At 46.5% G+C, this 13,077-nt stretch overlaps 1 protein-coding gene across 4 annotated transcripts in view; it reads left to right on the top strand.

The window, feature by feature from the left end:
• The first annotated feature begins 8,550 nt into the window (after window positions 1-8,550).
• Window positions 8,551-13,077, top strand: part of VLDLR (very low density lipoprotein receptor) — a 38,834-nt gene continuing 34,307 nt past the window's right edge. For all 4 annotated transcript variants that reach the window (XM_017496961.2, XM_017496962.2, XM_017496963.2 and 1 more), the window contains exon 1: window positions 8,551-9,149. In XM_017496961.2, coding sequence (XP_017352450.1) covers window positions 9,068-9,149 — 82 coding nt within the window. In that variant the 5' untranslated portion in view covers window positions 8,551-9,067. The remainder of the gene's footprint in view (window positions 9,150-13,077) is intronic.

Below are 13,077 nucleotides of genomic sequence, written 5' to 3' on the forward strand. Positions count from 1 at the left end.
CATTCAAGGGCTCCTTTAAGATCTCAGTGGAAGTCCCAGCTTCTGTTAAAAGTGGTTCTCCAATTACAATAGAATCCCCTTAACTCTTTGATCTGTCTATCCATTTATTCCAGACTTTTGACTCTAGGAATCATTAAGTGGTCTTTCCTATTTTAGATGGCAAACTCTGTCATGCCTGATAATTGAGTGGCCACTCGATAAATGAATGCTATAGTGCTCTGAGAGGTAATACTCTTCTACTGGCAGCAAATCCAAGAAAAACTTCCTTAGAAAAAAGGACTGTCAATTACCACTTAACAAGCCTGAGGTTTGGCTCCTGCAGAAAAAGCAAACAAAACAATTTAACAACTCACCCCCCAGAGCAGCCACATTGCTATCCGGTTGCTATCCTCCAGTCACCTGGCATACTGTGGGTCCTACAGAAGGTGCTGGACAAGTCCTTATTGGTAGATTGATTTGTAAAGGCATGAGATCGGTGATATGTAATCCATCACCTGATAGGTAGACGCCAGCTGGGTTCCAAACAGTCTAGCTGTGCCCAGCTTCTGACCTCCCATGGTCCTTGGTTCCTTAACAGCTGACAAATCTAGCTGGATGTGAGATGCTAGGCCAGGAGCAGGATGCACAAAGCAAGGACTGGAGGCTGTTTTGGAACCCTGGCAAGAATTTGCATTTGTTTCTCCTGCCACAGACACTGCAACACCCCTGCCTCTCTAAGGGTACATTCTCATTCAAAACCTATAACACAGCTCTCCCTCTATACCCAGTGGCCACAGCCTCAGGCTTGACACTGAGTAAGTTACAATTGGAAGGCACATTAGACTCACCTGGAGAGATAAAAATGTTCATGCCCAGGCCCCACTGCCAGACACATTATTCAACTGGTCTAGAGTAGAGCTGTTCCTGTGTTGATATTCTTAAAAGCTCTCCAGGAGACTTTAATGCACAGTCAGGGTTAAGGACCACAGCCTTACATTGTTCAAATCCTGGGCCTCTACCTGTAATTGCCTTTCCTGCACACTGAAGCTGCTCCTTTATTATATGCCAGACACTGTTCTAAATGCTTTATTCTAAAGGCATCCAACCCTCATAAGAAGTGGGTGCTCTTCCTACCCCTATTTTTCAGGTGAAAAACTTGAGGCATAAAGAGAGGCTAAATAATTTGCTTAAGATTTGAGAGGGTCAGAGCCAGGCTTTGAACTGAGGAAGACTCACCACTCCAGCACCCACTCTATTAACCATTAACCAATACTGCCTCTCTGCATTCATTCAACACACAAAGGCTTTCCGGTACCGTGAGTGCCCTCTAGATTCTATACAGACACAATCACCTTTTCAGATAGTCATATTTTTAAATACTCATATGCAAACAAATCGTCTCTTGATCAAAAACCTTCCATGGCTTACTAAATGTTTTTGGGATAAAAATACAAACACTATACAAATGCCTTCCTTCATTGTTCTTGCCTCTCCAGTATCTCCTCTAGGTTCTATCCTCCAACAATTCCGAGTTACCTGCAGTTTTTACATCTACCATATAACCCTAAAGCCAGCCTCAAAAAACTGGGTCTCCCCTCCACTCTCCAGATATGGTCATTCTCAACATGAGAACTCCTCATAAATGTGTTTCTAAAATGATATAGAGATGCTAGGACATAACCCTTCCAAAGAGCCAGGCTGGAAGGAAGCATATTCATTCAGAAACTCAACACTGCCAGGAATGTGAGCAGCAGTATAATATGAATTTAAACCTCTTTACATAACCAACTAAGAAAACATTAAATGAATAAACTATCTACTTCCACAAAATGCTTAAAAGTTCAAAAATGAAATATCACGGTGAAATGGTAATACTTAAAGAACTTGCTGCATTACTCTAACTTGCAGGTTAAAATACTTATGTCCTAATAAGCAATCTATGGTTATCTAGTTCAGCAGAGGCCACAATGCCTCTAATTCCACAGCAGCCCCCATTGTAAGACCGTTTTAAATGCTATAGCACTATATTCCAAAACCTCCTATAAATTATATTTATGACAAATGAGAACAATCAAATTTTGCGTGAGTCATAGGAATTATCAGAGCTTTCAAAAATAAATGGTCCAGTATTTCATCCCTGCATTGAAAACCAAACGAAAAAAAACTCAACCCTACAAAACAGAGAACTCTGGCGAGGACACAATGCAGCCTAGAATGTGTCCTAGATTTACCAATTTCAACTTAAAATGTAAACTACGTGTGATTTACTTTACATCTCCCAGGTCTGTAAATCTACCCTTTACCTCCTCTGACACCACATTCACATCTGTCATTGACTGGACAAAACCCAGTTTGTCCTCGCTCTGTCGTGAAATAGAACATCTTTCTATTAGGCCACCCAAGTCCTAAGTGATGTCCTTCCACGCAACCCATACGAAAACCGCACATATACAGAGCCATCTGACTTCTCCTAAGCCTAGCTCAGAATGTCTCAACTGTGGCACCATTGACATTTTAGACTGAATAACTCACTGTGGGGCCCTGTCCTGTGGACTGCGGGATGTTCAGCAGCATCCCTGGCCTCTACCCAAAAGATACCAATAGTACATCTCCCCCAGGCAGGACAATGAAAAGTGTCTCAAGACATTGACAAACATTTATTGGGTGCTAAAATTGCTCCCAGTTGATAACCATTTGTCTAGCCTCATATTCAACCCATTTGGAGTTTCACTCCAACCAGAAACTATTTTTACCACATTTGGCCACATTTTTACTTTCTGAAATTGTTCAGAAGCAGTCTTTAGGCCAGGCATGGGGACTCACGCCTGTAATCCCAGCACTTTGGGAGGCCAAGGCAGGCAGATCATGAGGTCAAGAGTTTGAATTCACCGCCAACACAGCGAAACCCAGTCTCTACAAAAATACAAAACAATTAGCCGGGCATGGTGGCATGCATCTGTAATCCCAGCTACCCAAAGGCTGAGGCAGAAGAATCACTTGAAGTGGGGAGGTAGAGGTTGCAGTGAGCCGAGATCATGCCATTGTACTCCAGCCTGGGTGACAGAGAGAGACTCCGTATCAAATAAACAAACAAAAGCATTCTGTCCTTAGCCTTGGAATTTCAAAACCTTGTTCTTACTAGATTGTACCCTCAATCAGGATTCATTTATACTAAGTCCACATTAAGCCCTGATTTGCAATGGGGAGTTGATTTAGCCAGGTGACACAAAAATGCAGTTGTTCAAAACCGTTCTTACTACCACTGCCTGTGTTCCTTTTCTGAGTGCTCTCCAGTAGGGATTAGCCATGCAGTTTCCACTGGGAGGCAGAGTTTTGCCTATTGCTTTCCATTAAGTGCATTCGAGCCCTCAAAAGGACACCTCTGTCAGGTAGCAACTAAGGGAAAACTCAATCTAAACTGACTTCAGCAACAAAGGGAATTTTTTGGCTCAGGCAAAAAATGGCAGCTTTTGAAACAAACTGACCTGGGCTTAGGCTTACAGATTCGAGTGCCATATATTTCAATTTCCTCTTCTCCATGAGTCAGTTTCCTCTTTTAACTAGCTTCCTTCAGGATGGCAAAATGGCAGTAGCAGTTCTGGCCTTGAGTCCACACATCTCATTACTTAGAAGATAGAGCCTTTCTAACCAAGCAAAAGCCCTGAGCTTCATCATAACTGAGTCAGCTTCTGTAATGTGCTCAGGGCTGAAGCGTACAATCAATGCAAACAGAGGAAGGCCATAGGTGACTGGCTGAGGCCCTTAAACGAATCCCAGTGGCTGAGGGGGAGAGTAATGTCAATGTGTTTAGAACAGTGGTTCTCAGGGTACACTCCCGGACCAGTGGCATTAACATCATCTGGGAACTTCCTGAAAATGCAAATTCTTGGGCCTTTCTTGATTCAGAAACTCTGGAGGTGGGGCCCAGCAACCTATGTTTCAACAAGCCTTTCAAGTGATTCTGATGGAAGCTAAAATTTGTGACCCACTGATTTTGACCATCAGGTCCTATTCATGGAGCTTAGCAGGAGCGAATCCCACTCATTTCCCTGGGCTGGCACACAATTAGAAAGTGATGGAATGGAGGCCTGAGAAGTTACCATCAAAACATTTCAGAAAGGGGTGGCTCCAGAAGAGCATAGCTCATTTCACTTCCTACTTTCTATGCTGAGGCTGTGGGGTAGAAATCACAGTGATGAGTACTACGAACTAGCAAATTGGTTTGAAGATTATTTTTGATGCCAGTATTATTGGTCTAAGGACCTTGAAGAAAAATGACAAGCATCAACCTTAACATTTTCTATGGGTCCTAACCTACTCCCTTAGTAGAAATTTGACAAATTAATGTACACAAATACGACAGAAGTAAACCTACTTAGCAATTAAAACCACATTGAAGAAGACATTCTCTAAAACAGTTCCTTAATCATGACTAATTCTAAGAATCAACTGGAATAGGGTTACATATACAGATTCCTGGGCTCTACCCTAGACCAGCTGAATCCCTCATCAAGGGAGGGGCCTGGGAGTCTGTAGTTTAACAGACATTGCCAGTGATTCACATGGATTATACATGTTTGGAAAATACTTCAGAGATAAAGCCCAAAAACCCAGGCGAAAAATCTCATGGAGGAATTACCTGAATGTTTCTGACTAATCAAACCACAGTTTCTTCCTTTTGTTTTCTATTTTTATTTTTTTCGAGACGGGGTCTCCCTGTGTCAAACAGGCAGCAGTGCAATAGCATGATCACAGCTCACTGCTGCCTCACCCTCCAGGGCTCAAGCAATACTCCTGTCTCAGGCTCCCCTCCATCCCCAGTAGCTGAGACTACAGGTGTGTGCCAACACATCCAGCTAGTTTTTTGTATTTTTTGTGGGGATTGCCATGTTGCCCATGCTGGTCTTGAACTCCTGAGCTCAAGTGATCTTCCTGCCTCAGCCTCTCAAAGTGTTGGTATTACAGGCGTTAAGCCACTGCACCCGGCCTCCTCTCTTTTCTTTAATGCACTCCCTTACTACTGGGGCCTCTAACTAACGTTTCTTCCTCTAGTCTGTCCCTATTCCACATGCTAAACGTGATGCTTTTCATACCATTGTCAGAGCAAAAGAAACTTGATATCAGGACTCTGATCAAAATCTGTCACTAGTCCTTACCATGGCTCATAGGATAAAATTCAAAGCCTTAGCATGACACTCTAGACTCCAGCTAATCTAGTCCTTGCCTTTCTTCTTCAACCTTACCTCACATCGTTAGTCCACTTGAACCCCACCCTTGAACCACCCTGAATTCCTTCCATTGCCTTGAATACATGCTGCTCCTTTGTGCCCCCTGCTCATCATGGTTTTCCTTCCTTCTTCCCTGATGTATCAGTCAGGCTATCACCAGGTTATGCCAAGGTAACAAAATCTCGGTAGATGAAGATGACAGCGATTTACAACTCTCTCACCTGGTCTATGTTAGGGGTGGGCAATTTTTTTTTAAAATTTTTCTAAAGGGCCAGGTGGTAAATATTTTAGGCTTCGTGAGCAAGGTACGGTCTCTGTTGCACACTATTCCTCTTCTTTGTAAAACTCTTTTAAAATGTAAAGATCGTTCTTATTTATAGGCCATACAAAAACAGATGTCTGGCTAGACTTGGCCCGTGAGTCCTAGTTTGCTAACCTCTAACCATTGCAAAAGACACATAGACAGCAGGAACTACTCACATGGGTAGTTCTAAATGAATCTAATCACTCAGAGACCTGGACTAACGCGGCAGCCACCTCTTAAACGTTTGCTGGCACCATGCAGACAAAAAGAGAGAGTCTCACATAAGCAATGAAATGCTCCAGTCTGGAAATGGCACCCTATAACACAGGCTCACAAAGAATTAGCCAAGGTTAGTCTTTCAACCCCATCCAACCATAAGGGGGTCAGGATGTTCAATCCTACCATATGTCCAGAAGTAGGGAGAACTCCGATTACTGGGTGAAAATGATATATTAAAAAAAAGCTCAAACGCTCTGTCAAGGCTTTTCTGATACCCTCATCCTGCAGCCAGAATAGCTGCTTCTTACTTGCAATCTTATAGCACTTTAAGCATCTCTTAATCAGGGTGCTACAACTGCCCACTTGCCTGCCTCCTCTACCAGACGCTGAGCTTCCTAGACAAGAACTTCTATCTGCCCACTACTTTGTACAGTGCCTGCTAGTCAGGGATGCTCAATACGTGTTGCTTCAACAAATAAATGAATGTGGTGGTTGTAGGAGTGAATGGGATCCTCTTTGCATTTACCTGAAGGCATCGGGAATTCTGCAGTGTCAACTTCTCTGAATCCAGTTAGTTCAACCACTTCAATCTCCACTTAGGATCAGTTAGCTCAGTTAGTTAAACCACTTCAATCTCCACTTATCATCAATTTATCTTTTCAGTTATTAATTACTTTCTATCATAATCAAATGCATTTCTCCATACAACCTTTTTCTTCTAATAAACACCTTGCAGAGAGCTGGTCCTTGAGGCCACTGAGCAATCTGATATCAAGTGGGTTGGTTTTGTTTTCAGTTTACAGGTTGGAAGGCAGGCACAAAGAGGCACAGTGATTTTTCCCAAGTTACACAGTCAATCAGAGATGGAGCCAAAAGTTATGCTTTCTTCTGAGTCAACAAAAAAGCCACAAATTGAACATAGAGCTGCAGCTACGTTCACCGAAAGTTTACTTATATCCCTTGGCAAATTAGAAAATACTCACGCATGTTTTTCAAAGATAAGTCTTGTACCATATCAATGTTTAGCTTGTAGTGTTCATATTTCTCTGAGTAAAATATTAAAAAGAAGTCACATGACTGTTTATTAACGCTGCCCCTTTTGGTATTGATTCTACCTATCCCCTGTACTCCTTTCCTCTTCTGTAAAGTGACACCTCCCCGTCAGAACCCTGAGAATATGAAAGACATTGTGCACTGAGGTTTTCTCATTACATCTCAATACCCATTAGGTGAATAACACTGGCATGCATCTACACTACTATATATCATAAAAACAAATTTTAGTTGTTTCACATGAAGGCTGCCTGGCAGCTGCAGTTTGTATCAACTATGTAACCACAGGGTAGGCAAAATAGCATTCAAAATGAGCTATAGTGCAAGATCCCATCCATACCTAGAGTTAGTCCCTTTCATGCTTAGTAGTCATGATCTGGGTATCTTTGGTCCCATAGAAACATATCCTGACTCGGAGCTTTCCTCTCCTGTGTGTCTCCTGGATATAGAGTTCCTAATAAATGTCTCCCCTGACTGCTAGTCTTGACAAATTCCCAGGAGAAGCAGGGCAAGGAGAAGAGAGGGAGGCAGTGGCCCCTACTCTTCAGATCACCAACAGAATAGACTCAGAATATGATATTATTGAATTCTTCCAAGTTTGAAACAAGATTAAAAACAACTTTTTAAAAGTACCTAAAAACCTTTTATTTAAGAAAGTGGAATCGCTGGATGTGCCCTCCCACTCTGGTTAGATGCTTAACAGACCACAGCAGAGAATGCACCTCAACCGGGGCTAAGCGTGCAAGAAAACTGAAGTACACAAAAAGCAAATTATACGCTCAAGGACTGTCAGGCATAAAAGAACAATCAATCCTTTCTAGAAGTCTTGCGTTTGCTTCCTTTATTCTTTCCTTAAGTCTTGTAATTGAATGTTACAAAGTACATCAAGAAGAATAAACCTATGGGGCCCCTCTCTTCCAAACAAGAAAAGGTTAAGCTTTTAATTACAGGCCCTCAAACTATCATTTTGTGCAATTAGCAATTAACTATAATCGTTGCTGAGCGAATGCAAAGCTGCGCTAGCAATTTCCCTTCTCCTCATCCCAGGCTGGGTTATTTTAGTCTTGTTCTATTGCAGAGGACCGGCCACAGCGGCGCGCACTCTCTCTTTCAAACACACACACTCTCTCTCACTTAAAGACACATTTAGTTTTTAGCAAAATGGCACCTCAGCGTGCTACTGACACAGGCAGCCCGAACTCCACATTTGAGCAGCCCGAACTCCACATTTGAGCAGCCCAAACCTTTCAAGCCCCTCCGCTCCGCTTCATCACTTTCTGAGTGAAGAGGAGGCCCGAGGACGATGCTACCTACCAGCCTCTCTCATGGGCGCAGGAGAGGGTGGTAGAGAGATGCTTGTCGCCCCTGGAAACTGCAAATACCCCCTAGCTGCACGCCCCGTTAGTGGGGAGGCGGTGGCAGTAGCAGCGAGAGTTGCATCAGCGCTAACTGCTGCCGCTGCGTGTTCAGTCGGCGGCTGCCGGGAGGGCACTGTAATGACTGTAGGGAGCGCACAGCTGCGGCGGCGGCAGCAGGTTCCCTGGATCAGGAAATTAGGACAGGCACCGGGGATTGGAGGCGACGGCGGTGCGCGAGCCAACCAGCGGCCGCCCCGGGCCCCCGTGCGCCCCAGGCGGACGCGCGGAGAAGCCGGGCCCCTAGAGCAGTCCGGGTGGCGGCGGCGGCAGCCAGGGCCACGGCCACTCACGCACGCACGCTCACACTCGCACACTCCCGGCGCGGGCACCCGGCTGCCCAGCGTGTGTAAGAGGAGTGCGTCAAAGGAAAGGAGAGCTGAAGCCGCCGCGCGCCCGCCCTACCGCCCGCTGACCACTCCCCCTCCTGCCCCCTCCGCGCTCCTCACCCCGCGCTCCAGCCGCCGCCGGTGTGGGTGCTCCGCTACCGGCTCCTGTCTCTTCTGTCCTCTCCTCTGCTCTCGGCTCCCCACCCCCTCTCCCTCCCCTCCCCTCTCCCTCCCCTCCCCTCTCCTTCCCTCCACTCCTCTGCAGCGCCTGCATTATTTTCTGCCCGCAGGCTCGGCTTGCACTGCTGCTGCAGCCCAGGGAGGTGGGTGGGTGGGTTGGCTGGCGGGGAGGAGATTGTGCAAGTTGTAGGGGAGGGGGTGCCCTCTTCTTCCCCGCTCCCTTCCCCCAACTCCTTCCCCCTCCTTCTCCCCCTTCCCCCTCCCCGCCCCCACCTTCTTCCTCCTTTCGGAAGGGCTGGTAACTTGTTGTGCGGAGCGAGCGGCGGCGGCGGCGGCGGCGGCACCATCCAGGCGGGCACCATGGGCACGTCCGCGCGCTGGGCGCTCTGGCTGCTGCTCGCGCTGTGCTGGGGGCCCCGGGAGAGCTGCGCCACCGGAACCGGTGAGTAAGGACGCGCCCCTCCGCCAGCGGCCCGGACCCAGCTAGGGCACCGGGGGACCCCGAGGCGCAGGTCTCCGTCTGCCCACCCGTCTCCTAGGAGGCACCTCTCGGCTCTCCTCCTCTTCTTTCCCTCCCCACCGTGGTGGCGCCTCTGAGCTGTCAGCGCCGCGGCCAAAGGGAGCCGGGCTTGGGGGACAGTGGGGTTTGGGGTGTCTTGACGTTTCTCCCGAACAAGTCTTCGATACCTCACACCGCGGCCCCCAAAGCCCCTGTTTTGCCTCGTTTCTCGCCCCCTTGACAGGGGCTGAGGAATGTGAGCTTCTGAGCATTGAACAATGGTTCTGCCACTTCTGCCAGGCGGAGTGTTAGGAAGGAGGCAGAGGGCCGAGATGTGCGCGGCAGACCGGGGTGCGCCCCTCGGACCTCGGGGAGTGTGGGGGCGGGCGGTGGGCGAAGGTGTGCGCCTCCGGGGACGCGGGGCGCCAGGTGCCAGCCCAGGCTCGGAGTCCTCCGGTGGTCGTGAGCGGGCGCACGTTCGGTGGGCGGCAGCCTGGAGGCTCCGTGGAGCCGCGGGCAGTGCGCAGCCTGCGCACCCAGACTGCGACTCCCCCGGCTCGGGGCCGCCTCTCCCTCTTGCAGGGTAGGGGAGGAGCGGGGCTTTACGCGGGACTTTGGTCGGCATTTGGAAACCTCTCGGGTCTCTCGTGCAGCTGAACTGGGAGGTGGAGTGGAAGGAAGACTTAATCAGGTTAGTTTGCTGATCCTCCTTCCCGGTGACGTTTCCTCGAGAGGAACTGAGTCCTAGGCTAGTGACTGTAATTAGCCTTCATTCTAAACAATAGATCAAAGGAGCAGCGCGAGAGCGAGTGTGTGGCCCTGTCTTGTTGGGAAGGGCGGTGGTGACCACTGTCGGATCCCTAGAGTCTGCCGCAGGCGCCTGGGGGCCCCTGCATGGTCTTCAGCCACTCTCCCACTTGGGGCCTCATAACTTTCCGGGACAAACCACAGGAAGCCCTTCTAAGAGGACTCAGTCAGAATCCTAGCGCGTCCCAGAAGTGATCTTCAGATATGACGCCAAGGGGTTTGCTTGCCAGCTGCAGGGAATTGGGACAGAAAGCCGCCCCAGCCTGAAATACCGATTCCAGAGTCCCTAGTTCCCGTCACCGGGTGGCTTAGGGGGCTCTACCTGCCTGCAGTCACGTGCTCCTGAAGTGAGAGGGAACTTTAAAGTATGTGGTCAAGGAGCCTCTCTGGCAAAGCCTGGGGTTTTATGTCTCGAATGCCCCTGCCCTTTGGTTGCCACTGTCCGGAGCGTGTGAACTGGGACTGGCCTTTCGGCCCTCTGCGATTGGTTGGCGGTGCGATCACGTTTAGGTTGGTCACATGGTTCTGCGGACTCCTAAGTGAGCAGCATGGGAAGTGTTAGTTTCAAGGGAAAGTGAGACTCCACAGGCTCTTATGGGTTGTTCTTGCAAATGCCTTCTCCTGCCTGGACTCTTTAAAGAGGACGAGTGTGTAGTGAACATGGAATCTGATGTGTTACAAGTCTGAGAGCCTAGAAAAGCTTTGCTTACAAGAGTTTACAAACGCTAGCATTAATCATTAATGGATGAGTAATACTAACTTATTAAACGATTTCTCAGAATAGTGCCATGACTTGCATTATGCCTTTTGTAACATTTCAAAACACTAAGGTACACCAGAAAAAGGGACAATTATCCAGGAAGGTGAGAGAAAAGTTTCATTTTTGCTGCATATCCCTTCCACTAGAGGTGAACTTAACCTTGTAGAATGCTAGGAATGCACCTAAACTGCTGAAATGAGTTAGTCAAGGCCAGACGTTCACCTTGTATTAGGCAGGTGAGGATCCTCTTCACTTTGTCACATGTGAAATATTTGACATGCCGTGAACAATGGCAAAACAGAAACTCATGCAAACTTAAAATCTTCAAAGGAAAGGAGGCAGATTCTTTCAGAACTGGAGGAAATTTGGACCAAGACAGATATTGACCCTAAACCGACCCCTGCTGGCATCTGTCTTAAGCTCAAAGTCTCAGGGCATGTGAGCTCACTTTCTACCCTGGAGCTTCTCCACTTCCCCTTCTCCCCACTGGCACATGGTGCTGTTTCACAGTACTCCTGGACAAGGCAGGTGATCACTGAGACTCTGGCAAGGAACTTAAGGTTAATGAGAAGTTGGTATACCTGATTGCACGGTTCCTGAGGATTCTAGGACATTTTCCTCCAGCCTAGGTAGTCAAGATTAAGGTCTGTGGTATGATATATTCTTTAAGGCCAGAGTCTAAAACAACCAAGGTTTTGTGAGAGCTCTTCAGATATGGCCAGCAACTATTAGCCTAAGAGTAGAAAGAAACTTCTCTCATGGTGGGAAGTGGGTTGGAGTTGCTGGTGGTAGTAATAGACCTGGAGGTAGGAAACTGGAAGGCATGGAAAGTAAACCTGGCTCATCCACATAGCACCAGTAAAGGTATGACGATGATAGCAACCCTTATCAAAGACTGCTGCTCTCTCATGTGAGCAAGGGCTGTATAAAGGAAGGTCACCAGCCAAGCCCTCCTTGGCAGTGACAGTTTCTTGAAGTCTGGAGTAGCTTTGTTCCCTGAATCATCGTCTCGCCCAGTTTATGTGGCATTTACGTGCCTGTCCTGTGTCATTTTGATTATTTGCTTTTATGGCCTGAGTCTCCAGATACCTAAAGCATGTATAAAGGTCAAGTTCAGTAGAGCTGCCAAATATTAAGACTTTTTAGTACAATAAACTGCTGTTTAAACATTGCTAGCAAAGGTGACAACCTCCAGGCTCAAAACAAGTGAAGACCTGATCCAAGTGTCTCTACCTGTTATAAAAGTGAATAATCATAAAGTTGACTTGACTTGAGTCGTTTTATTACAATTTTGGAAGAGGAAAAAAGTCATTACAAGCCCCTTCTGTAGAACAGAACATGACCATAGAACATGTAGTAGAACATGACCATAAGGTCAAGAGAACAGATAGTACCCAGCCTTATGGCTTCGGGTTTTGATCCCAAACCCGGAAGACTTGGCACACAGCATAGAAATATAGCTAATTCATTTTAAATATCTAGCCCATTTTCTATTTCTCACAGAATGTAAATAAAGTTGTTCTGTTCAGTGCAGGGAAGAGTGCTTAAGATGAGGCAATTGTCTACATGACTTCAAGTCATGATTGGATTCACTTTGGCTACGGACTTTCATTTGGAAAACCACCTTCACATACTAGCCTATAAGAAATTAAATGCATTAAAGGGCTTGATGAGGTCTGTATTGATGTTCATCATAAATGTACCTGCCTTAGGGAATTCCTTGTGGTGGTCTAATACAAACTCCTTCTCCATGGTTAGTTGATAACTTCGAAATTGCTTAGTTTGGTCCCTACTGGTTTAATCTCAGAAGAATACTTGGGCAACAGTGTGTTAGACAAATAGTCCAAAAATACTGTCTACTGAGGTTATGGGTGAGATATACTTTTTAAGCAGAAGTAAGTAGTCCAGGGACAATTTTTTTCTACCACCTAAAGAGTTTTGGGCTAGAGAATCTGAGAACTGATAGTTTTTCTGAAGACTTAGGGGTAGAGTCTGCCTTTTAAGTAAAAATCATCTCAGTTTTGCTGTCTGCATTTTCAAACTAAATCAGTGTCTCTTTGCTAAGTTCTAAACACTGTTAATACCACTTAGTTAGATACAGTAACTGCTCTGCAGGAACCAAATGAGATGGCAGGTGACACAGGTTGAGTGTTCCTTATCTGAAATACTTGAAACCAGAAGAGTTCCACAGATTTTAGTTTGTTTTTTTCAGATTTTGGGACATTCACACATACATAATAAAGTATCTTGGGGATAAGCCAAGTCTAAACATGAAATTTATTTATATTTCACATACACCTTAAA

The sequence above is a fragment of the Cebus imitator genome, unplaced genomic scaffold (genome assembly GCF_001604975.1).
Source record: "Cebus imitator isolate Cc_AM_T3 unplaced genomic scaffold, Cebus_imitator-1.0 Scaffold227, whole genome shotgun sequence".
NCBI classification, from domain to species: Eukaryota; Metazoa; Chordata; class Mammalia; order Primates; family Cebidae; genus Cebus; species Cebus imitator.